At 42.2% G+C, this 25,288-nt stretch overlaps 1 protein-coding gene across 4 annotated transcripts in view; it reads left to right on the top strand.

Annotated features, from left to right (window-relative positions):
- PC (pyruvate carboxylase) overlaps positions 1-25,288 on the top strand; it is a 1,112,699-nt gene that overhangs the window by 244,276 nt on the left and 843,135 nt on the right. For 3 of the 4 annotated variants that reach the window (XM_089689964.1, XM_089689966.1, XM_089689965.1), the window contains exon 3: positions 24,410-24,545. In XM_089689964.1, coding sequence (XP_089546090.1) covers positions 24,410-24,545 — 136 coding nt within the window. Of the gene's footprint in view, positions 1-7,919; positions 8,025-24,409; positions 24,546-25,288 lie in introns of those variants that run through there. The other variant, XM_089689967.1, reaches the window with a different exon arrangement.

Consider the following 25,288-nt stretch of genomic DNA (forward strand, 5'->3'; position numbering starts at 1 on the left):
CTCCCTTCTGCCCCCTGTAAAAATAATCCAGCAACTGTGTAGCTGCTAGGATTAATTTTACATTGAAGAAAATTACCAGCTGCTAAAAATGATACTGGGATACTTTTCATGGTGCCTCAACCATGGTCCCTGTATAACCATCTCAATCCCAGTACAATAGTCAATAAGTGAACATAAATAATGTATTCAACATAATAGGACTAACATGTCCTAAATAAAAGTGCAAAGAAAACTGTGCCAAAATCAAATGGCAAAAGTAATCAAACAAGGTGCATGAAACTATAAAGGCATCAAAAATAAACATAAAAATGTAAAGGCCTGAAACCAGACCAAACTAAGTGTGATATGGATTGTGATGAAAACAACATACACAATAATCAAGTGAACATACATGATGTATTCAACATAATAGGACTAACACATCATAAATAAAAGGGCACAAAAAGCGCTGTGCCAAGAAAACTGTGCCAAAATCAAATGGCAAAAAACATGTGCTGATGAATTGACGGGACAGTGACTTAACGCGTGGGTCTGTTAGCAGAGTGTGGTGATGGTCGGCGCCATTTTGGTACACCCTGGAAGTATTAACCCATATCAATACATGTGTTTGAGGCCTGATTTCAACTGATGTGATGTAAGTGTTGATTTGGCATTTCTCCATTAAAGTTTTTGCTTTGAAATTTGTCAACTATGGGAATGCTCTCTCTTTTTCCTCTGGGGTGCGTCTGAGCCGGCTGATATTCCTGTGAAAAGGATTACCAGTTTTAACACTACTGAAATCTTTACGGTTATATGGTGAGGAAGGCCATATTCCTGTGATTGGTGTGATTCTATCATCTTGGATCTCTATTAAGAGCCCTGAGAGTGTGAGGCCTGAAAGATGTGTGGCCCCTTGGGGTCTTGGCGTGGAGGTGAGGAGGCATTTTAACCAGTGACGGATCTATCGTTCATTTCACACAGTTTCTTTGTTCGTTTGGAGTTGGCTGTCTATTTACACAGACTGTATGCCGATTTGATGATCACTTATGTTTATTTTGATGGTCACTCATTATTTGTTATATGTCACGTTGCTTTAGTTTATCTTTTGTGCTTATTGACGCACGTTTATTTCCACTGTGCGTTTTTCACTGGCATCAATCCTGATTATAAGGTGCATTTTTAGTTTCATGCACCTTGTATGATTAGTTTTGCACATATATTTTTTTTCCTTTTTGATTTTGGCACAGTTTTCTTTGCACGGTGCTTTTGTGCCCTTTTTTTTAGGACGTGTTAGACCTATTAGGTTGAATACATCATTTATGTTCACTTGTTGATTATTGTGCATGTTGTTTTCATCACAATCCATATTGCACTTAGTTTGGTCTGGTTTCAGGCCTTTACATTTTTATGTATTATTTATGATGCATTTATAGCTTCATTCATTTATAGTTTCATGCACCTTGTATGATTAGTTTTGCACGTGTAGCAGGCTCCTTGTACAAGAGGATTCAGAAAGAATCACATGTTCAGCAGTCAGTCCTTCTTCTCTCTCCCCTATTTGTAAAACCTGGGCATTCTGCCAAGTTGATGACTCATCCACTACACAGCAAAGAACACTGGGAGGGGGAGGAAGCAGGAAGTGAAGGGGAGAACAGAGAGACACGAGGCTGGAGAAAAGACAGGGACATGTGGAGCCCGTCCAAGCAGAGGAGGAGGCACTACAGCACTCAGCGCGGATAGAGGGACCCTGCTGTGTGTTCAGAGTCTGGTGAGCTGTCCCACTGGAGAGAGTAAGACACACCATTTACACTTTGCATATAGACTGGGACAATCCGCACCCCACTGCTGGGATCTCACCCATCCGGGGCCCTGTGCAAGCCACAGATCCCTCTGCCTGCTTTGCCCCTCACCACCAGTGTAATTGAGACTGTCTGCCCCGGGGACTGACACATACTGGGAGATTGCATCCTGCGACTGCCCCTGGTCTTGGGGTGCTTTGTGTTGCGTTTAGACACTGAGGTTGGACCCTCTCAGCCCACAAACCTAGTGAAATCGGATATAACCCACACCAGCTGAAACTCCAAAGAAGCCTTCAGCTGCTATTTACTTAATTGTAAGGACTAAACGTGCACCAACTAGAGCTCCACCGTTACAAAAACTGAAGTGGGGGAATCTGGCTTAGTAGCTTTATTAGAGGTACCTCTTTATTGCATTCTGTTCTGACTCTGAGGTGATTTTTGGCTAACGCCCCTCAGAAGCAGAATCATACACCGGTGTGGGTAATACATTTCATTGATAGAGCATAAGTAAGTTTATTTGTTTGATATCAGTTGTTTTCTGCTTAAAGTGCAACTCTGCCATCCGGAGACTCTTGGCTGTGAAGCCCTCTAGTGGCAGACCAAATTTACTGCATTGCATAAAAGAAGAAAAGTAAGTTTTGAAGTTGAAAGGGGAACCCCACCCCTCTACACTGCATTTCATTCTCCATAAAATTGTTCTTGTTTCATTTAACCCTGTGTCAGCAAATTTCTTGGCGGGTTATTTGCTATTCATTACCAGTTGTGCCAGAGGGATTGGGTTTGCTTAGGGTTGGATCTATTGAGCGCAGGACCCATAATATATTCCAGCTTGTCCCAAGGGGCAGTGCTACACACATTTTTTGCCACTTGATTTTGGCACAGTTTTCTTTGCACAGTGTTTTTTGTGCACTTTTATTTAGGATGTGTTAGTCCTATTATGTTGAATACATTATTTATGTTCAGTTGTATTTCATCACAATCTATATTGCACTTAGTTTGGGTTCAGGCCTTTACATTTTTATATATTATTTATTTTCACTTGCTGATTATTACTCATGTTGTCTTTGTCACAGTTCATATTGCACCTAATTAGGTATGAATTCAGGCCTTAATACTTAGCACCTCTGTTTTGGGGTTATTTTTTATGTTTCCCTACTCTTTGAATTATTGTGTCCTTAGTACTATTGATATTAGTGCTATTGATATTAACACCATTTTATTTGTTTTGTTTCTTAGTGCTAGTGGTGTCTAGGTGTTTGCAACTTTTTTCAATAGTCCTATCTATACCTGTAACAGCGCTGAAGGTTTTTTCTATTATTTTTGTTTAGTCTCCCAGGATTTGTGTATATACGATGATATTGAGGTGTTCAAGTGTACCTCAAGGCATATTAACCGCCTCCCACCCACTGTATTGAGATATGACAGACAGGCGGGAGCTCTCTTGTTTTGGGAGGACGTCACATGACATCCTCTTATCGGTGATAAATGCGCAGTGTCCTTAGGACAGCGGCTCTGTACCATGTGATCGGCTGTGTCCAATCACAGCTGATCACATGTAAACAGGAAATGCCGATTATCCGAATTCCTCTATTCATGCTGATAGCATGAGAGGAGAGCAGATAAGCTGCAATCAACACAAGGGACATCTACACTGATAGTCGGGGCACTGATAAAAAGTGCTGTCCTTCAGTGCCCATCAATAATGCCTGTCAATGCCCATAAGTGCTTCCTCATCAGTGCAGTCTATTAGTACCCATTAGTTCCACCTATAAGTGCTCATCAGTGCCCATTATTGCCACCTGTCAGTGCCCATCAGTGATGCTTGTCAGTACCATCTCTCAGTGCTCATCAGTGCAGCCTCATCAGCACATATCAGTGAAGGAGAAAAATTACATTTTATAACCAACTTGTTTTTTGTTTTTTTTAAATGTAGGGTCTTTTTGCGTTTAGCAAAAAATAAAAACATCCCAGTGATGATTAAATACCACCAAAGAAAGTTCTGTATGTGTCAAAAAAAGATAAAAATTGTTTGGGTACAGTGTTTTATGACTGCACTATTGTCATTCAAAGTGCAATAGCATTGAATGCTGAAAATTGGACTGGGCAGGAAGGGAGTGAAAGTGCCCATCAGGAAAGTGGTTAAAAGAGCAAACTTCAAAGCTCCATGCATAACGCAGTATTCAGTATTAAATCATTAATAACCCAGATACCCAGAACTGGCAAGTATATTAGACCCCCTCTCAACCTTTAATGTGGATATAAAAGTCTTGGCCATAATTGGCAGATACTGTATTTGCTCAAGGTTATATTCGTATTTGTACACTCAGATCAATCTGGCTTTTAGCTCGGCAAACACAATCATACTAACATTGTAAGACTACATTTTTAATGCACGGGACATGTAACACCAAACCACATATTTTATTGGCAACAGTATCCCCACCTACTGAGGGCAGGTTTGTGTATTTTCTATCACTGTTTTCTGGCCCTCCAGTCCTCATTTGTACATGGATGGCAAACTTGTGCCAATGATAATGCGATAACTGCAGTTGCAGCAGCAATAAAAAAAGAAAAACTGAATCTACTACGTAGGACCACTGCATCCTCCTGAAAACTGAGGTTGCCTACAGAGGTCTCTGTAACTGTATGACATAGGGCCTTGCCATGTTGAAATGTAATCAGAGGCTTGATTCCTTTACAGTCCCTTCATGGTTTTGTTTGAATGTGATGAAATTATGCAATAAATTGGATATACTCTGGTGGAACTCAAAAAGGATTACATATATTATTATACAGGATTTATATAGCACCAACAGTTTTCACAGCTGTTTACAAAGTAGTTATAGCCAGTACAGTTAAAATACATAACTATCTAGTAGATTAGGAGGGCTCTGCACATGGGAGGGGAGCTGACGGTCTGATTATTTTTATCAACCTTTTTCTTGAAATGTGTTAATTGACATTAAAACCCTTAGGGGCCCATTCACACATTACATGCATTGTCATTCATTTTGAATCTCTTCCCAACACACCTCCACAATGCATTTGCTGTACAGTGCAGTGCAACTAGGGGGAATGCACTACTTTGTTGTGTTGCGTCAGAAAAAATAGTGCTGGTCCAAGCATTCTGGTGCATTGGCAGCCTGGTACACAAAATGAGCTGCCTTAATTCAGTGCATATTAATGTGTGTGCAATAACACAATACCCCAGAATGTGAAAGTGTGGATGGGCCCAAAAGAAAAAATTACTTGCATAGACAGATTTCATGTATTTTATATTAATGAAGACTTGCAAAAAGAATGCAATTTTGCTCCTTTTGTGTAACAGTCCAATTATTTCTCTTGAATATCTGCTCAAAGGTTCTGATCAATGTGAACCAGTAACCAATGTCTACAACCTGATGTTATCTGTTGGTTCTCAGTACCTTATATGGGAAATGGGCCAAACATGTCCCCACTTTAACAAAGGATGATTGGTATGAGGTGGAGAAAGTCCAAATCCAAGATGATATAAGTACTGCAGACAAATTAATGCAGTTCATATGCTCATTCATCACCTCTACAACACACCAGAATGTCTGCAGAAAAGTAAGCAGATAGTAAGCTTTCACGAGCTAGGCCTGTCTAGCCCTTTTATATTGAATTGCCTCATCTATTTTGTAAAGTGCTACACAACCCTATTTTCACATATTTTGGACTTGTCCCCAAATAAGTCATTATTTGGTCTAGAATGTACATCTTTCTAATGTAAAAAATTAGATTTACAGTTCCCATAACCACAGACGTTCTGCTTTTAACCATGAAAATGTTTTCAGTACACATTTTAGAAGTATGTTCCGTTTTATAGGAGGAAAAAATACTTTTAAATCTCATTCACCAACAGAGTTAAACAGCTGAATAATGAGACTTTATTTAATGTTTACTGGCTGGGTGTGCCAAATAAATTTTAAAAAATATGGAGCCCCTGGGTGGAGCAACATAACACTTGCTTGTAGGTAAAATGTGTGTCGTTTATTAGGCAACTATGCTATTCAGGTTCAGAGGGAAAAGTTCGGGGGGACGTGAGGTAAAGGAAAGAATGTGGCTTTCAGAGTGCATTGTGTGCACTAGAAGGAGTCTCAGCGTTGTATTGTAGTTCAAATCTTTCAAATTAATTAAAGTAAAAACCATAAAAAAAGAAATCCAATGCACAGCCTTGTGCACACAACCTATGGCAGCTGTTGTATTTCCTGTCCGTCTAGCAAAGCTGGCAGGTCCATTCTTCATAGTTTTAGGCAAAACATAATTACAGTGACCAAACTTGTTTACTTCAAAAGATTAAAACATATAGGTAGTAAAAGGTTGTTATGTTGGGTCACTAAAAGTAGGACAGCATGTGAAGAATGTCTGCTTTCTAGGTTATATGCAAAAAACAGATTTGTTTTTGTCAAAGACAAGGTCATACTTTTCTTGCAGCTAAATCCTTAATGTGGACTTATTACACAGATCTAAAATGTAGTTTTCACAGTTAATGATGAGTAGTGATGAGGCTCGAGTTTGCTTTGATGCAAGATTTGCAGCAAATGTTACATGTTGGCAAATGACAGGCAAATGAAACGGCCAGACTTGGCCACTGGCTGCCACTAAATGACAGCTTCCCATTGGGTGGGTTGCAAACCTCTTCAGTTTCCTAGATGCAAATGGCTGCACAATGTCCTTGGTTACTACTATGCACCCTAATGACACAGTGCAAAGAGAAAAAATAGGGGCCCCCCAAAATCTAGACCAAGCCTTTTATCCTAGGTAGGGGTCTTGTGTGGATATTAAGGGGCTCACAAAAATAAGGGTGGGATCTCCCCCCAAAATCCATACCAGATTATTTGGCTCTGGTATGAATATTGAGGGGGTACCCCACGCAAAAACAAAACGTGGGGTATCCACCAAATTCCATATCATACCCTTATTCGAGCATGCAGCATGGGTGGCCAAAAGGGGGAGGGGAGAGTGAGCATGACACACACCAGGCCATTTGATGTCAACAGAGCGGAGAATACCTTGTCGGGCTGCATTTATTATAGGATAATTCTTAGAAAGGGCTTGTTCACACTGAAACACGCAGGAATGGCACTGTCCTTGAGAAGCGCACAGCTGCTATTGTTAATGTCACTCAAAATGAGGAACGTTTGTGACCAGCATGCAGTTTGGTGCAGTGCAATCTGAAAAAATAGTGCTTGCACTACTTTTTGCCCATTCCCTTGTGTTTTGCAGCCAATTCAATTGCATGTGCTGTCAAAACAGGTTCACAGGGGAATACACATGTTCCAGTGTGAACTGGGCCTAAATGCATGCAAATATTTAATGTAGACAGTCTTCAATGAATACACCTTTGTTAGCTATCTAGAATGTAACCGAAGGTGTGCTTGATGAAGATTGCCACATTGGAGCCATGGATTTCCTTTATGTGGGTAATTATTTTTAATTTGCCATAATATTTGCCATGTCCTAGACAACACCCCTTTGGTGGTGTTCGGGACATTTAGGCCTCAAGCACACTGGGCATGACTCTAAATGCCCCTCCATGTTAGCCTATGTGCCTTTGTACACACAGGCATTTGCCGACAGTTAAAAGCTGGAAAAAAAACTTCACTTGCATGTTCAGGAGTGTTTCAGCAGGAAAAATCTGTGAATGCATGCAAGCACACCTAAGCATTAGGAACTATTCTGGTCAATTGAATGAATGAATGCCTGAATGTCTGCAAAATGTGTCTTTGGGTACGTTTTTAATGCTGCTTTTTATCAGTCATTAGTTGGCAGATTCTATAAGAAACACCCTTTTTTATTGTTTTTTTCAGTATTTATCAGGTACTGGCATGCATACTAGAGTGTGAAGAATAATTAGGGCCATCATTGTTGGTTAACTATAAACCAATGCGTTGTGAAGGTTTTTAAAGTGTAGCCTATGGACAATATTTGGTGCCATAGTGTTACCTTTTCACGAACACACATTATATTTTCAACTACTTATTGATTTTCACAAATAACTTTTTCAGAAGTCATGCAGTGTGTGTGTGTGTGTGTGCACTTAGTATAAGTAAGAGATATGCTTGTAAGAGATCTCTGCTCTAGTGTTTTGTGCCTCTGGCACAAAGTACAAATACTTATCTGGCTTGTAGTAGAACTTGTTGTTTGACTCCACATGTATAAAGCCAAACCTCTCTGCACATTTTCTTTTAAACTCCGATCAAGCCCCACAGAGATCAGAGGACAGTATGTACCAGCAATAATTATTTTACACTTTCTTAAAGTTTGTTTTCCTTTTAACTTTCATGTTTATTTTTAACATTTGCTGTGCTAAATATGTCTTTTCGTAGTATACATATGTGAACTTATATGATATGACATGATATTCCTTTCTGATTAAGTGATGCATTTTTCTTTTTGAGTTGTGTATAGACTCCCTCTGGAAATTACATTATAGGACATAGCATTTGTTACACGTGTAGTTTGTTATAATATCATAAGAATTTCCAGTTGAATCTATGATAAATTATATTAAATAAGCAATTAACAATAAATTTGGTATGTTTTGATCTTTTTTGTCTGACATCTCTGAAGAAATGTGTTGTACACTTGTCTGAAGCCTGAAGCACTAAGGGACATGAAGATCCTTGTCTATTAATTTGCATGAAATACAGTTTGTAGTTAGTTATTTATAGTTTTTTTTTTTTCAAATATCTTTACATTTAGTGTGTGATTTTCCTTTTGCAATGTGCTTTTCCATGCCTCCAGTGACACGTTTATTTATACCGTTTGCTCTTCTTTATAGTAGATTAATATTCTGTATTTATTACATTTTTGTGAAAAGGCAACCTGCAGAGATAGACCAGGAAATTATTTTCTGGTGACTTTCTGTAAATATTCCTCTTTAACGTTAACTGACATCCAATTTGGTGGATTTTGATCAACAATAATAAAAGTAAGCACTGTTGGTTGAAACGCATAACTCAACATATACTTTACGTTTAACATTGTCTAATGTATTCTGTTGAATCATGTGCATATACATGTTAATCGTTTACATATGCAGAGTCTATACACAGCTAATCTGTATACAACCAGCAATGAAGATGTAACGTTTATCAGAGATGTATGTTGTGTGCTAAACATACCCAAATATGAGAGCAAGCCACAGGCTTTAGCATATGACAGTATTTGGGATTGGAGGTCTTTCAAAAGTGGCCACCATTGTAACACATGCACATCTTTGATGATGGTAAGTGGAACCACACAAGCTGGTATCTAATACCAATATTGGCCCTGTAGAGTGTAGTTGTCTACACCAGCTAGTGCTAAGTTAATTTGCATGAAAGTAACTAGTACAGTCCATCATTCTGATTATTTCTGAACATCAGTTACAATCCATGTATTAACTGGCATGTTCTTTAGTAACAGTGGTAGAATAAAATATTGGTGTTTGCAGGAGGGGTTGAATTGTAGCCACATGATCTTTAAAATAGTGCTGCTTTGGTCAAAGACTAGCACATGTGTCACCATATCACTAAATTATGTCTGCGCTTGCAATACACAGGCAGGTATAACAAATCTCTGGTGTTTGTTGCAATACCCCGGCATCAGAGAAAATATATGGGGTGGCTCCACCAATTGTGGCAAAACACTGACAGCTGCAGCAGTTCCTCTTACACTTTACCTATCCCTATCTGAGATAAGCTGTAGATTACCTTTCCCTTCCTGCACTCATATTTGTCTTCCCTGTATCTAGATGGAGGTGAAGAAAGCATAGCCCATGCTCTTCCATGCTGTCTACTACTGCAGCAGTTACAGGCTGGCGATATACTTTTCTTGGTCCAAGGCACACCTATTACCCTAAAAACTTTTCACCCACTTCACTTAGGTCTGCTTTTTTTATCAAGATTGAATGCAATAACTAAGAGTAAACTTACACATCTGCAACAGACTTAGAACGGGACAATGTTGAAAAAAACAAACAAAAAACATGCATATTAAAGCTTTCTGGATACCCAAACAAATGTAACTGACATTTTTATTAGATACGGTGATAATAATGGACTAGTTTTTTATCTACATTCTCTTTATATTTTCAAGTTCCTTTAGGTTTGTTTTAATTAAAACAAATAAAGAAAACAAATGTGCAAAAACCTATTAAAAAGCATCCAATTTTGAAATATTTTCTTTTTAAAGTGGAGCTACATGCCTCAGGGTCCCCAGGGCTCTTGCCATGAATTGCAGTTTTGCACAGCATATTTGCACATATGGCACATTTACCTTCCCAAGTGTCCTCCTCAAGCAATGCTTCACCCATGCTCACTTGTTGCTCCATCGCTGCCACTGACATCCTCTTCTGGCATTCTTCTGGATTTGTAGCTGGGCATGCATGGTTCAGTGTACATAATGAAGAAAATTGCTAGCAGGCAGTAAAGAAGATTTTATTGCAGAAGAGACATAGGTAGTGTTTTTATTACAAAAGAGCCTCTGTTAGTTTTTATAAAAAATGCTTTTACTTACACTTTAATGCTGGCCAATTACCATATAAAACTGATGGGATTGCAGAGGCTACTGCAATATAAAGGCAGCAGTGTTCATCTGCGTGCTGAATTTAATTAGTGAAGCCTCCAGCCTGTACGTTATAGCTGACATATCGATCACATGATCAGAAACAACTGTCTATGGGGACCTGACAAGCAGGATTAAGAGCAAGCAGTCGCAAAAAGTTGGCTCTAGAGGAAGAGGTTTAGAAACATATCCAGAACATGGAGTATGTTTCTAGGGAGCATTTATTTACATATTCTGGGTAGGAAGGGGTAAATAATAATTCTTGAGCTCCAGTAACTGCCTAGATAGTCTACAAAGCTCTGCCTTGAGACAAACATTCTTAAAGAATGCCATCTGATTTTCTACTGAAAGCAAAAGGAATATTCCCTAAGTCTGTTATCACTTAGACTGTACATGTTACCATTCTTAAAATATCAGAGAAAGACAGCAGGGGGGAAATCAATGTGAGATGATAATATGCATAGCCTGACCAAAGACATGAAAGCTACCTTGCTGCATAATTTTGTGCCTACATGTTAGTCTGCCTGAACCAAAATGGCACTGAACTTCTGGGGAGAATGGAGAGATTATACATACCTGATCATTTAAAATATATCTGGCTGTAGCTCCACATTAATTTGTTTTAAAAACTATGTAATTACTAAGCAGCTTTTGCAAGAATTTTGCAGAGTCTTTTTTTTTTTTTTAGCAATTTATGGGCCTGTGCATATCTGCATTTTGCTTTTAAGGAGATCTGCAGTTCTGATCTTCACGAACCGCTGATTTATTTTCTTTGGCTCATATAACAGGGCAACCATCTTTATAGGTTTAAGTTCAAATGATAGACACAAGCTCATATAGTACCCACAATAAAAAAAAAAAAATTGTATATATATATAATTTTCTTTTTTTTCAGAGCTGAAGGAACTCTTTAGAATTGTACCTATAAGAAAAACAATAATGCATGAGTTATTACTTTTCTAGTATTACGTTCTAACATGTTTACATCCTTATCATGTTTTTCATGTCACTCAGTTTATATATTGTAGGTAATTATTTTGATTGCTCAGTTGTAGCTGCTTCAAAGTCCTCCAGAATAGCACTAGCATTATATGCAGAGCTTGACCTCTGCTCCAAATTAAACTTTCATCTCTGTCTGTTTGTTGGAAAGTCTGCCACTTTTTAACTTTCACAGTATAATTTGGGTTTACCTTGTTTTTTTTATCTGTGGAGAGTTGTGTACGCTTCCAACTAGAGGAAAGGGCAGACTATCCTTTGTCGTCCCAAATGGAAGGTCCTGTCTTGTGCAATATTGCATGCACAGTAAGGTGCAATTTTTCTTGCATTAACCACTTGCCTATCGGGCACTTTTATTCCCTTCCTGCTCAGACCAATTTTCAGCTTTCAGCGCTGTTGCACTTTGAATGACAATTGCAAAGCCACGCACCACTGTACCCATATGAAATTTTTATAATTTTTTCTTTTAATGGTATTTAATCACCACTGGGTGTTTTGGGGGGAAAAAAAGGTTTTATTAGGGTCTAGTATAAAATGTTGCAAACAGATAATTTGTCTCCTCTGCTGATGTATGCTGATGAGGTGGGGTGGCACTGATAGGTGGGTACTGAAGGGCACTTATAGGCAGCACTGAAGGGTACATATAGGTAGCACTGATGGACACTGATTGGCATTGTCCCCTTTCACACATTCCGGTTGTCGGCAGAACTTTCCTCATGCTGTGAGGAAAATACTGCCAATAACTGCCAAATGTGTTTAGAAAGTGACCAGCTGTGATTGGACACAGGGTAAAGGGTCCCTGTGATTGGCGCTCTACCATTGTTTGTGATCAGCTGTGTAAAAAGGACACAGCGATCACTGAGAGCTGCGGGTGCATGGCGCAGCAGGCGCACAGAGGGCACGGGTCTGGGAGGACATAAATAGATGCCCTCCCAGAACTGGACGATCGTGCTGTAGCCATCTTTTGGCTGTAGCATGGTCAGCAAGTGGTTAACATGCATTGCATTAAAGTGATTGTAAGGTAACTTTTGAAATAACAAACATGTCATACTTACCTGTCCCCTGCTGGTACCCTTGGTACCTCCTCCCTTCTGAGTGTTCCCATAGCAAACCACTTGGTGGCAAAATGGGGATTGTCAAATACAAGTAGAAGTCTTTGGCAGGCAGCAGGCAAGAATCATGAACAAAGGCAAGTATAACTTGACTCCGCTACAAGGAAAATGTAAGTGCAAGATTCTTTAAGATCAAAACCTCTCAATACGAGGAAAGGCTGCCCCAAGATTTGAATCAACAAGTACCTACCTGCTTAGTGCCAGTCTTATGGGGTACCATAGGTGTAAATGTTTGCGCAGAGAGAAGCAGCAGCATGCAAATCTTTCTTGAATACCAAAGAATGCTCCTTAGGCCCATAGCCCTTCCAGTAGATAAGATATTAAAGGCTGCCATGAAGAAGTCTGAGGCCAAAATTCATTCCACTTTGTATATCTATTCAGCATCAGTTGAGAAAGGGCCACGAATGTTGGACTTCCATAAGCACATATTCAAAATCGAAATCTAGTTTGAGGGGACACATGCAATGAGTTATGGACCCAGGGGGTTCATGGCAACCTGAATCTCTGTAGGTTACCAAGGAATGTTGTGCTAAAATGCTGTAAATCCTGATGAACTGAGGGGCAAACAAGCAGATGTTATAGCAGGCAAGAATTATGGTCCGAGACAAGTTTGGCAGTCAACATGAATCAGAAATAGGATCAGGAACATGGTCATTGGACCAACAGCCTGGGAATCAGAAGTCAGAATCAGAGAAGTTTTTGTTAAAGCATCTTGCCTATAATTCCAGGCTAAACCTAACTAGTCTTAAAAATGCTCCCTCCCCCTTCCTAACATCTAAGCTGACTAACAGCATTTCCAGCTGTTTTCGGGTGTTCTCTCTTTTCCCTTGCAGCCACTTCTGGTTGACAAAAGGGTTAACGTAACGGGATCGGACCAGGATGACCGTAGATTATTATATACATCTTTCTTGGGTACATTATGCAATTTTCTTTTTCTCAGCCATGGACCCGGAGTCAGAATACAATGATCACTGCTGCCAGCTATAGCCAGCGGCAATGACCTTACGAAAAAAACCTGACAGGCTGGTTGTACTGAAGTCAGTCAGGTAAAAGTGTCCTGCTGACAAAATGCACTCAAGATCTGCCATAAAAAAGGTGCTGTCAAGATTACATGAAATAAATCTAAAAGCTTTGTAAACTGATAGTTTTCTATTTCCAGCAGGCATCAGCTGAGCCAGGAGACAGGTCATCCTCTACAGGAACTTTGCAGTCTGACAATAAACTGATATTTCAGGGAGGAAATGCACATGAATAACAGTACTCATGTACATCTAAGACAGATGTCTTCCAAAGAACAGTGGGCAAGGGAGACTTCTGTTTGTCATTTGTAGCAGCAAAACCTGCTACAGGTTTTAAAATGATTCCTGAGGGACAAAGTCCAGTGTTCAGCCAGCATAGAGTAGAACTTTGTGATGTAGCATGCTTTGTTGTACGAGCATCTCCACTTGTGGCTTTCCCTTAATCCTTCTGCAAAGTCTAATAAATACCTGTTGATCTTGGCAGTGGGGTCTACCTTATGCAGCATCCTGTGGTAGGGGACAATGCTGCCACACAGCTACTGAATTCAGAGCAACATTCAGGCTGTGACTTCCTGCACTTCTCTGGAATACAATGCTGCTAGGGGCTCTGCTTTTAGCATTGTCACTGCTAAGTCAAAAGCTGGTAGACGTTTATGCCAATTACGATGAAATTATCATGCATGAAATTATGCATGATAATTTCATGCAAAATTATCCAAAGGGACAAGCACAAAAATGTTTATGGTACGAGAACAGAACTAACAATTTTTGTTTAATTAGCACAGTATTTGTATATAAAAAAAATTGAGTGGCCAAGACTGCGCGTGTTTGGAAATGAAAGAATACATTGCAAGGGTTAAATGTTGGATTTTTCTGATACCCTAGACCAGGGCTCAGAGCTACTAGCCAGGACTTAAGAGTTACTCACCATCAGTTGCCCCACCCAACCCCGGCCCCTAATTCTGCCACTAAACACTCCCTTGTAAATTATGTCATGAAATGGCACTGTCAAATGTTTTATGCAGAATGAAGGAGGGAAGAAAGGCAGAAAGGGGTGGAAGGAAGGAAGGCAGGGAGGGGTAGAAATAAAGAAGGGAAATGGAAAGGAAGGGAGGGAGGGGTGGAAGGAAGCCGCTTTCAGCTGCTTCATTGAAAGCCATACAGGAGATCGCTGCTTATCCCTGCCCCTCCCACACACCCCTAGTCCCAGTGCTTTTCACCCCCACCTTATTTACACTCGGTCATTTCGAGCGGGCGAGTGGAAATTTTGAGGGCTGCCCTAGACCTAAACAAGCTTTTAAGCCTTGCAGTGTGGGGGAAGCCCCACTGAAGGTGCCTTTCACATGGGAAGGATCTGCTTTGTTCAGCAGGGGATCTGTCCACTGATCCCTTGCTGATCAGAGCAGAGCAGGCAGATGGTAGGTCCGTGTCTGCTCAGTTTATGCAGAGCCCATTCTGCTGTATGGACGGTTGGGTGTAAATGGACCAGTTTACACCCAACTGCCCTCCGTTCCAATCCACTTAGACAGAAGGGAATAGATCCCCTTATGTTTTTTTTCTATCATGTCTGCCTGAAAAACCTGGATCTGATCGTCCATGCGAAAAGGGCCTTAGGGAAGATTTTTTTTTGTTTTCCCTGGAATTCTGCTTTAAATTTTGTTTGAGAATAAAGCTAAAAAGTTTTAAAAATAAATTAACACCTACAAGAGACCCTTGTGTTGCTTTTGATTTTACCAATAATACATTAAATTAAACAGAGGTAAAATAAGTCTTTGAACAGATGTAAAGTGTATTTTCACTTTTGCAGCCAAATTGGAATAACACCTGCTTTTTCCTTTCTTACATGTTCTCATTCACATAGCATAACCTAAAAATTTTTTTTTAACATTACAGCTTACTTTTTTAGATGCATTATTCTGGAACCTCCAGCACTGTAAAATTCTTCTAGTTCTTTGTTTATGAGAGGGTTGGGCAGCCGTGTTTTCCATAATTACCCTACATTGATGACATTAACTGATTAGTGTTTGGCTTTTTAGGTGCATTCACAATAGCTATAGTTGGATAACACTGACAAAGAACATAGGCCATTTTTAAATATGTTCATGTAATGAAGGCTTCAGAATAATCTCTGTATTAATGCTTGATCATATCTACAAGGTCAGTAGAGCAATAGCTGGACAAACAATATTTTCATCCTCAAGATCAGAACAATTCTAGATCATCTCTTGAGGCCAAATCAGTTTTATACACAAGCATATAGTACCCTCAAACAAGCATATGTGGAAGACGTATAGTGGTTCTAAAGGCAGAAGGATTTTTACCGTCATGCATTATTTGCATGAAGGTAAAAAACCTTCTGGGTGCAGCTCCCCCCTCAGCGCCCCCTCCCATACCTACCTGAGCCCCATTTCTATCCAGTGATATGCACAGGAGTCTCGGCTGTCCCAGAGCTCTCTCTCCTCTGTCCTCATTGGCTCACACAGCAGCAGGAACCATTGGCTCCTGCTGCTGTCAATCACAGCCAGTGAGCCAATGAGGAGATAGTGGGGGTGGGGGGGGCAGGGCCGAGCTGAGTTCTGTGTGTGAATAGACCGTGTCCTTTTACAGCAGCATGGCTCAGGAGCAAGCCTGCTTGAGTGCCCCCTTATCAAGAGACTTGCTATTGGGGGAACTCAACAGGGGGGAAAAGCCAGGACTGCTGGCGGGGGACCCAAAAGGAATAGGATAACGGCTGCTTTGGGCAAAACCATTGCACAGTGCAGTTAAGTATAGCATGTTTGTTTATTTTTTTAAATTTAGATAAATGAGAAGAGCCAGAAATTCGCACATTAGTATCAAAGTCTTTATTTAGCTACAGAATAATAATGATAAAAACAGCTTACATGTTTTGGCAAATAGCCATATGAGTAAGGCCATTTGCCGAAATATGTAAGCTGTTTTTATAGTCACTATTCTGTAGCTAAATAAAGACTTTGATACAGATGTGTGAGTTGCTGGCTCTTCTCATCTAGATCTTTATTCTGTTCGGGTATTTGGAGGATACTTGGAGCCAGAGCACCGATTATTCAGGTTCCTCACATATTTATCCTGGGATCCTGAAGTCAGCGCTGCATCTGTTTTTCACTTGTAATAACAAAAAATTATAACCTATAGAATCACTTTAAAATGTACTTCAAGTGGAAAACTATACATCAAAATTATAATATTTGGGCAGCACAGTGGCTAAATGGTTAGCACTTCCGCCTGGCAGTACTAGGGTCATTGGTTCGAATCCCAGCCACGGCACCTCCTGCCTGGAGTTTGCATGTTCTCCTTGTGCCTGCATGGGTTTCCTCCGGGTGCTCTGGTTTCCTCCCACACTCCAAAGACATGCTGCTAGGTTAATTGGCTCCTGTCTAAATTGTCCCTAGTATGTGTGTATGTATGAATGTAAGTTAGGGACCTTAGATTGTACGCCCCTTGAGGGTTAGGGATTAATGTGAATGTACAATATATATGTAAAGCGCTGCATAAATTGACGATGCTATACAAGTACCAGAAATAAATAAATAATATAACACCTATATACCTTTAAAATCTGTTATTTTAATACATCGTTAAAAATATGGCTCAACAAATCATACAATATACGGTAAAAACATTGACAACATCACAGACTGCTTTATTTTGCTTGTAATGATACAAGTCTAACAATGTTGTTTATAGAAAAGTCCAAAATTTCATGCATTTCACAGGCATGTCAATTTGCCTGTTCCTCAGGACCGGGTCCCCGCTCCCTGTGTTGGTTGCCAGACTTGATCAGCAGGATCTCTTGTTGGCTCAGTTCGCTCAGGCGTTGCAGACGCTGCTTGCACGCACAGCGCACCTTGTTTTTGGTGCTATTAGACCGGTGGTCGCTCCCGTTGTTGCTCCGACCTCTGCATCTGCTGCCGCACCTGCGGTGCCCAGAGATATGCCTGGTTCAGCCCGCCTTCCACAGCGCTTTGGGGGTGAACCGAGTCAGTGTCGGGGTTTCCTTAACCAAGTGGGCATATATTTTGAATTGATACCCCACGATTTTCCTACTGAGAGGTCAAAGGTGGGCTTCCTAATCTCGCTGCTCTCGGACAAGGCCTTGGCCTGGGCAAATCCCTTATGGGAGAACAATAACCCTGTGATTCACGAGTTTGCCGGTTTTGTTGCCTCCTTCCTATTTGATGTGCCTGCTTGCTCCGCCTCTGCTGCTAAGCTGCTCATGTCCATGCATCAGGGTTCATGAACCGTTGCCGAGTACGCCATAGAATTTCGTACCCTGGAGGCAGAGGTGGGTTGGAACAATGAGGCTCTGGTGGCTGCTTTCTCTCATGGTCTCTCAGATGCGTTGAAGGACGAGATTGCAGCCAAAGAACTGCCTGTAGAGCTTGAAGCACTCATTTCCTTCCTAATCCTGATTGACACCAGGCTCAGGGAGAGGCCTTCACTTAAAGAGCGTCTGCGAAGGCCTCCTAACCGATTGGCACCTATGTTTTCTGTCCCACCCGCGCCTCCTGCGGATGGCTTGTCTGGTGGTGAGCCCATGCAGCTGGGGTTTGCTCACCTTTCCAAGGGGGAGCGGGCCTCTCTGCGTCAGGAGGGTCGCTGCCTGTACTGTGGTCTCAGTGGGCATTTTTGGCAGTCCTGTCCGGTCCGTACGGGAAACGCTCGCACCTGAGATCCTGTCGGGGGCAGATCTTGGGTGGAGTTTCCTCGTCCCCAGTTTCCCGAAAAGATAAACCGCTAATCACCGTTGTCCTCTCTTGGGCGGAAGGCTCGGTGACGGTCCAGTCGATGGTAGGCTCTGGTGCTGGTGGGTTGTTTATGGACAGTTCGTTTGCTGCCCAGTACTCCATTCCTCTGCAGGCTCGAGTTACTCCATTGGTCCTCGAGGCGATTGATGGCAGGCCCCTGCAACCGCCGCAGGTTACCCACGGGACCCTGCCGATGGAAGTAGCTATTGGAGCTGTTCACAGGGAGTTGGCATGTTTCCAGGTAATTTCTTCCCTGCACTACTCCGTGGTTTTGAGATATCCCTGGCTTCAGAAGAACAAACCGACCTTTGATTGGCGGTCAGCCGAGATCTCTCGTGGTCTCCACAGTGTGGGGCCGGTTGCATCCGTGGACCTGTTAAGTTGTTGTGTGCCTCCTTGGACTCTGTGTTGCCCACTGACTATGGGGAGTACCTGGACGTGTTTGACAAGGTGCGTGCATGCCGGTGCTCTGCCTCCTCATCGTCAATACGATTGTGCCATAACCTTACAACCCAGTGCCACTCCTCTGCGTGGCAGGGTGTATCCTCTTTCGGTCGCGGAGAATCAGGCCATGGAGGAGTACGTTGTGGATGCGCTTTCCCGGGGGCACATTCGCAAGTCTACTTCTCCAGCAGGAGCTGGCTTTTTCTTCGTGAAAAAGAAGGGCGGTGAATTGAGGCCTTGCAATGATTTTGGGGGTCTCAATCGAATCACGATTAAGAATGCTTACCCAATTCCGTTGGTAACCGAGTTGTTCGACCGCCTCAAGGGAGCAACGGTCTTTACTAAACGGTCTTTACTAAACCCCTTAGGGTACAACCTCGTACGGATCAAGGAGGGCGACGAGTGTTAGACGCGTTCAACACCAGAACCGGCCACTATGAATCCCTAGTTATGCCCTTCGGGTTGTGTAACACGCCCGTGGTCTTTCAGGAGTTCATTAATGATGTCTTTCTTTGCAGCAGTGCGTGGTGGTTTACTTGGACGACATCCTGGTTTACTCTGCGTCCATGGAGTCTCATATCCAGGATGTTAAACGAGTACTGCAACGATTACGTGAGAACAAGCTTTTCTGTAAGCTCGAGAAGTGTGAATTTCACCGATCCCAGGTTGCCTTTTTGGGCTACATCATTTCCGCTGTGGGATTTTCCATGGACCCTCAGAAGGTTTCGGCGGTTCTGCAGTGGCCTCATCCCAGTGGTCTTCGGTCCATTCAGCGCTTTTTGGGATTCGCCAACTATTATCAGGAACTTCTCCACGCTGGCCAAGCCTCTCTCAGATCTGACCAAGAAGGGCAGTAATACCCATGAGTGGTCATCCGAGGCCATCTTAGCTTTCGAAGCTCTGAAATCCTCCTTTGCTTCGGCTCCGATACTGTCTCATCCCAATCCTGGGTTGCCTTTTGTCCTCGAGGTTGATGCATCTGAGACGAGAGTAGGCGCCCTCCTGTCTCAGCATCGGTCGCCCGATGGACCCCTACTTCCCTGTAGGTTCTACTCCAGGAAGCTTTCCTCCGCAGAATGCAACTACCAGATTGGAGACAGGGAGTTGTTGGCCATTATTCAGGCTCTCAAGGAATGGAGGCACCTGCTCGAGGGTTCTGTGGTTCCGGTTCTCATTCTCACTGACCACAAGAACCTGACGTATCTCTCGGAAGCTAAGAGGTTGACGCCCCGTCAGGCCAGATGGGCTCTGTTCTTGTCGTGTTTTAACTATGTGGTCTCCTATTTGCTTGGCTCCAAGAATGTCAGGGCTGATGCCTTGTCGCGGCAATACTCTGAGCTGTCCAGGGAGGACTCTGAGCGGACCTCGGTCATACCTCCGAATCAGATCCTGGCTGCCATTCATACCAGTTTGACTTCTCCCCTTGGGGAGCAGATTTTGGCGGCTCAAACTGATGCTCCCTCTGAGAGACCGGCTGGTAGATGTTTCGTACCAGAGGGATTGCGCATCCGCTTGCTGCGTACCTAACATAATTCCAAGACCGCCGGTCATCCAGGGAGGAACCAGTTGTCCTGGGTCGTTTCTCGTTTATTCTGGTGGCCATCTCTCCGTTCCAACATCGCCTCATATGTAGCGGCATGTTCTGTCTGTGCCCAGAATAAATCTCCTCGGCATCTTCCATTGGGCTTTCTGCAACCCATTCCAAATGGGGAGCGTCCCTGATCACACCTGGGCATGGATTTTATTGTAGACTTCCCTGTGTCTCGAGGCCATACGGTCATTCTTATGGTCATTGATCGTTTCTCCAAAATGTGCCATTGTGTTCCGTTCAAGAAATTGCCGACTGCGCAAGAACTGGCTAGGGTTTTCGCCAGGGAGATCTTTCGCTTGCATGGGTTGCCTAAGGTGATTGTCTCGGACCCTGGGAGCCAGTTTGTGTCCAGGTTCTTGCGTGCCTTCTGCTCCCAGTTAGGTATCAAGCTCTCCTTCTCTTCGGCCTACCACCCGCAGTCCAATGGGGCTGCGGAGCGTTCCAACCAGGCCCTGGAACAATTCCTTCGCTGCTATATCTCTGACCATCAAGACACTTGGGTCGATCTCCTGCCATGGGCAGAGTTTGCGAGGAACTTGGCTGTCAACTCCTCCTCCGGGATGTCTCCCTTCATGGCCAACTATGGGTTCCAACCAGCTGTATTGCCTGAGTTGTTCTCGCCACAGGACATTCCGGCTGTGGATAACCATCTTGCTGCTCTGCGTTCCTCGTGGGGGCAGATCCAGAGGTCCTTGAAGGACTCGGTTCAGCGCCTCTCCAGGCTGATCGTAGATGGTTGCCCGCTCCTTCATACCAGGTCAGAGATCAGGTGTGGTTGTCCACTCGTAACCTCAATCTTCGGGTGCCCGCACCGAAACTGGCTCCCCGTTTTGTTGGTCTTTTCCGCATCCTCTGCAGGGTTAACCCGGTTGCCTATGCCCTTGCTCTCTTCCTCCTGGGATGCGTATCTCCAATGTCTTCCACGTATCCCTGTTGTAGCCTCTGGTCTGTAATCGCTTTACTGCCTCTCCGCCTCGGCCTTGTCCTATGCGGGTCGACGGTCATGAGGAGTATGAGGTGAGCCGCATCCTGGACTCTCGGTTGGTCCGCGGTCGGGTGCAGTTCCTGGTCTATTGGCGTGGTTATGGTCCCGAAGAGCGTTCCTGGTGGATGTTCATGCTCCTGCCCTCCTCCACACTTTTCACGCCCGCTTTCCACAGAAGCCTTATGTTGAGCCATGGAGGGGGAGGGGCCCTTGAGGAGGAGGTACTGTCAAGGTCCTATCTTTCCTCAGACCTTGTGCTGCTCCATGTGCTGGCATCCATCTTAGGTGTCTGCAAAGCATTGTGGGATCCTTTATGCTTTCAGCCCTCTGGGGCTCCTCCCCCAGGAGGTGGCGGCTTATCACATATAAGTCTGCTGTTTGTGGCTGTCCATTGCATTCGTGTCCTGTCTGTTGCACAACAGCAAGCTCCTGTTTAGCTACTCATTGCTTTCCTGGATACTGACTTGGCTTTGGCTCCTCCTGGCTTCTGACCCCGCTCTGGTGACCATTCTTCCTGGCTCCTGATCCCGGCTCTGGTGACCATTCTTCCTGGCTCCTGATCCCGGCTCTGGTGACCATTCTTCCTGGCTCCTGATCCCGGCTCTGGTGACCATTCTTCCTGGCTCCTGATCCCGGCTCTGGTGACCATTCTTCCTGGCTCCTGATCCCGGCTCTGGCGACCATTCTTCCTGGCTCCTGATCCCGGCTCTGGCGACCATTCTTCCTGGCTCCTGATCCCGGCTCTGGCGACCATTCTTCCTGGCTCCTGAATCCGGCTCTGGCGACCATTCTTCCTGGCTCCTGATCCCGGCTCTGGCGACCATTCTTCCTGGCTCCTGATCCCGGCTCTGGCGACCATTCTTCCTGGCTCTTGACCCCGGCTTTGGCTACGATTTCTGCTGTTGGACTTGCGTAGACACCTGTCTTATTTTTATATTAATAAACCTACCTTTAATTGCACCTCCTTGTGTGTCTTGCTCTTCGCTCCCTGACAGTGTTGTTGATCAGTCACCACATACATCATATGTATGTATCTCAGATAAATCTACAGAACTTTTGCATGTGTATCATATTTTTTGTACTTGCTTCTGTTATTAAGAAAATAAACCATTAGGGTCCATGCACACTGGCTTAAAAAAATGCCTGTGTATCATTTTGAGCATTTTTTTTTTACTAGTGTTTAGGTGCGATAAGCGATTAACTCCTCCAAAAGTAGCATTTATTTTTTTAAGCCAGTGTACATGGACCCTTATATGATCATCTTCAACAGAGTTTAATGGCTTCACTGCTGTAATCACAATTGTTGAAAAAAGAAAATGTACTTCCTTGTATTCTTGTAAGTATGCAAGCATCCTTGACCAGTATATCACCAAAAAGGAAATATTCATTGCAGCAATCCTAAGTGGGAAATGTTGGAAACCTTACAATTAGGCTTTGTCCAAATTTCAGGAAACCGTACACCAAAAGTACAAACTGCAAATCAGATTTTATTGGTATACTGTACCATATATAGTGCTCAGCATAAATGAGTACATCCCAGCATGTTACATGGGACACTATACTACAGAATACTCCCATAAAATGCAGGCCACTAATTGCAAACAAGATTTAATTTGCACAAAGTTTTTTTCCTAACAAATTACTTCAAGACCATGTTGCAAAAATGAATGCACTCCAATGAAAACCTTAGCAAAGCTAAATTTTAGACATCAAAATCCTAATTAACAAGAATTCAACTACAGGTGAGTCTAATTATTAATTAAACAGGTGTCCAGCCAAGAATGTCTCCTGATCTGATCCCAATCTAACACCTATGGGGAAATCTGAAGAGACAAGTTGAGCATCACTCTCCATCCAGGCTCTAAAAGAGGTTGTTCTTGAAGACTGGAAAAAGACAGATGTTGCAATAGGTCTTCAACTTGTTCATTCCATGCCTAGAAGACTTGGTATTGTGTTTACAACTGCTGGAGGTCATACAAAATACTAGATGTAGTAGTTTTTGTTGTGGGGTGTATTTTTGCATCAACTAATTTGAGTAAAACTGAATGTATTGTAATCTAAGTTACATTATTAACCTTACTTTCATGTAATGAGCTAAAAAAAAAATTCTATAAAACTCAGTTTTGTCAAAATTTTGAAAATTGTTCTTGTGTTCATTGAGAGATTGATTCAAATCTTACTTTTCAAAAGAGGTGTACTCATTTATGCTGAACACTGTACATTGTAATGAATGCTCCTAGGTTGTTTTGGCTGCAGAGAAGAGAAATGTAGAATTTATTGGTGATTGTCAAGAACCTCTTCTCACCCTTGTGCTATGGTAGCATGCAGCAACGCAGGCTACATGCATTTCTGCAGTGCCATTCATTGTGAATGGCAGTCCATTGCATTATAAAAATGTGTGCTGCAAAACACCTCAGTAAAAGTAATTTTGTCCTGTGCATTGCGCTGCAGGAAAACACAGCCTGCAACTATTTTTCAATGTGTATACCAAATAATGTTCAGTCAAAGCTTCATGCCCTGTCACCCTGTAGCAACTGCCATTTTGCTATTGCAGACTGTAAAAAAAAAAAAAAATTGTATATATATTGGAAATAATAGTTCCTTATTTTCCCATAGCAACTAGTCAGATCCTTACATTAGTTTAGCATCCAGAACTGGAAGAATGGTAGTTGAAATCTAGTTAATAGAGAGCAATGTTTTTTATTTTTGACATCCAAATGAATTAGACCAATACATTTTGCTTGTTGGCTGCGGTAAAATGATGAAACACGTTTAACCCAAGTACAGAACTAAAAAGCTGGTTGTGCCATGCTTTTTTTTTTTTTAATTTCCATTTAATGGTTCATCTTGCAACTTCTTAATGTTTTTGTTTATGTACACAAATCTGTCAGTTGTGTTGGTCTAAAAGTTTTCCTGGGGGAAAACATATTTTATTACTTGAAAATGGGAATTAAACAATGTTTACTTGATAGGGTTAATGTGAATGGCTCAGTCTACATCAGACCTTAATTGTTTTTTTCCTTTTAATACACCTCATGTCATTATTTGTGATCTGTGCTATTGTATAAAATAAAAATATGTTTTATGTTGCTAGGCAAAATCTGCATAGAAGACATTTGACCACTGTATCATATATTTTCTTTACAGATGTTGCAGCTTCGTTTTGTGAAAGGAGGTTTTACCTTCCTGGGTGTTAAACGTCTATCTGTGCTCAATGCAGCTTTCCAGAGCAGTCAACGTGTGGAGTACAAACCTATAAAGAAAGTGTTGGTTGCTAATCGAGGTAATTATAAGGCTGTTTTATGAATTGCACTGTCTTGTGTACCCAGTTAAAACAACTTTAATCGGCAATAGTGGTGTTTAGAATAATTATCAGTGAAAAAAGTAAACTTTTAGAGGACTAAACCTATCACCTGGGATTGGGACAGGTTGACTTTAAAGACAGTGTCATTATTACAAAATCTTATTGGCACAGCTGCTTTATTATATGCATGTTAAGTTATGTAATTTACCAGTTGCACCTATATTGACTCCAGTTTTTGCACTCTTGTAGAGCTAGTGGCACCTCTAGAATCAAACATCTGACACTTCCAGTTGTGTGCAATGATTTTGTTTCTCCACTGCCCACCAGGTCTTCTCCCTTGACTACCACATCACTGTTATAGCCAGTTATAGCTGCCAAGGGGGAAACCACAGTGTACAACATTAAGACACAAGTGTCAGATGCTAAAGGCTCTAGTGGCACCTGTAGCTCCAGTAAATATCATACATGCATTTAATAAAGTAATTGTATCCTTAATATTTGTAATTGATGAATTCTCTTTAAGGCTAAACTCCAGTACGATAAAACACAGTTTCATCAAGTTATTTATTACATAAGAGTTCTTGGAGTGAGATTGGTTCAAACGTTTACTGTGGGCCAGCTAAGCTAAAACAGATTATCCATATACCACCGCTGTGTGGCCAGTGGTGAGGCTGTAATTCACTGTTGTAGCCTATGTTACATACAATAAGTGGTGTCCTCTT

The sequence above is a fragment of the Staurois parvus genome, unplaced genomic scaffold (genome assembly GCF_062004578.1).
Source record: "Staurois parvus isolate SC_StPar_1 unplaced genomic scaffold, SC_StPar_1.0 ptg000505l, whole genome shotgun sequence".
In the NCBI taxonomy this organism is placed as follows: Eukaryota; Metazoa; Chordata; class Amphibia; order Anura; family Ranidae; genus Staurois; species Staurois parvus.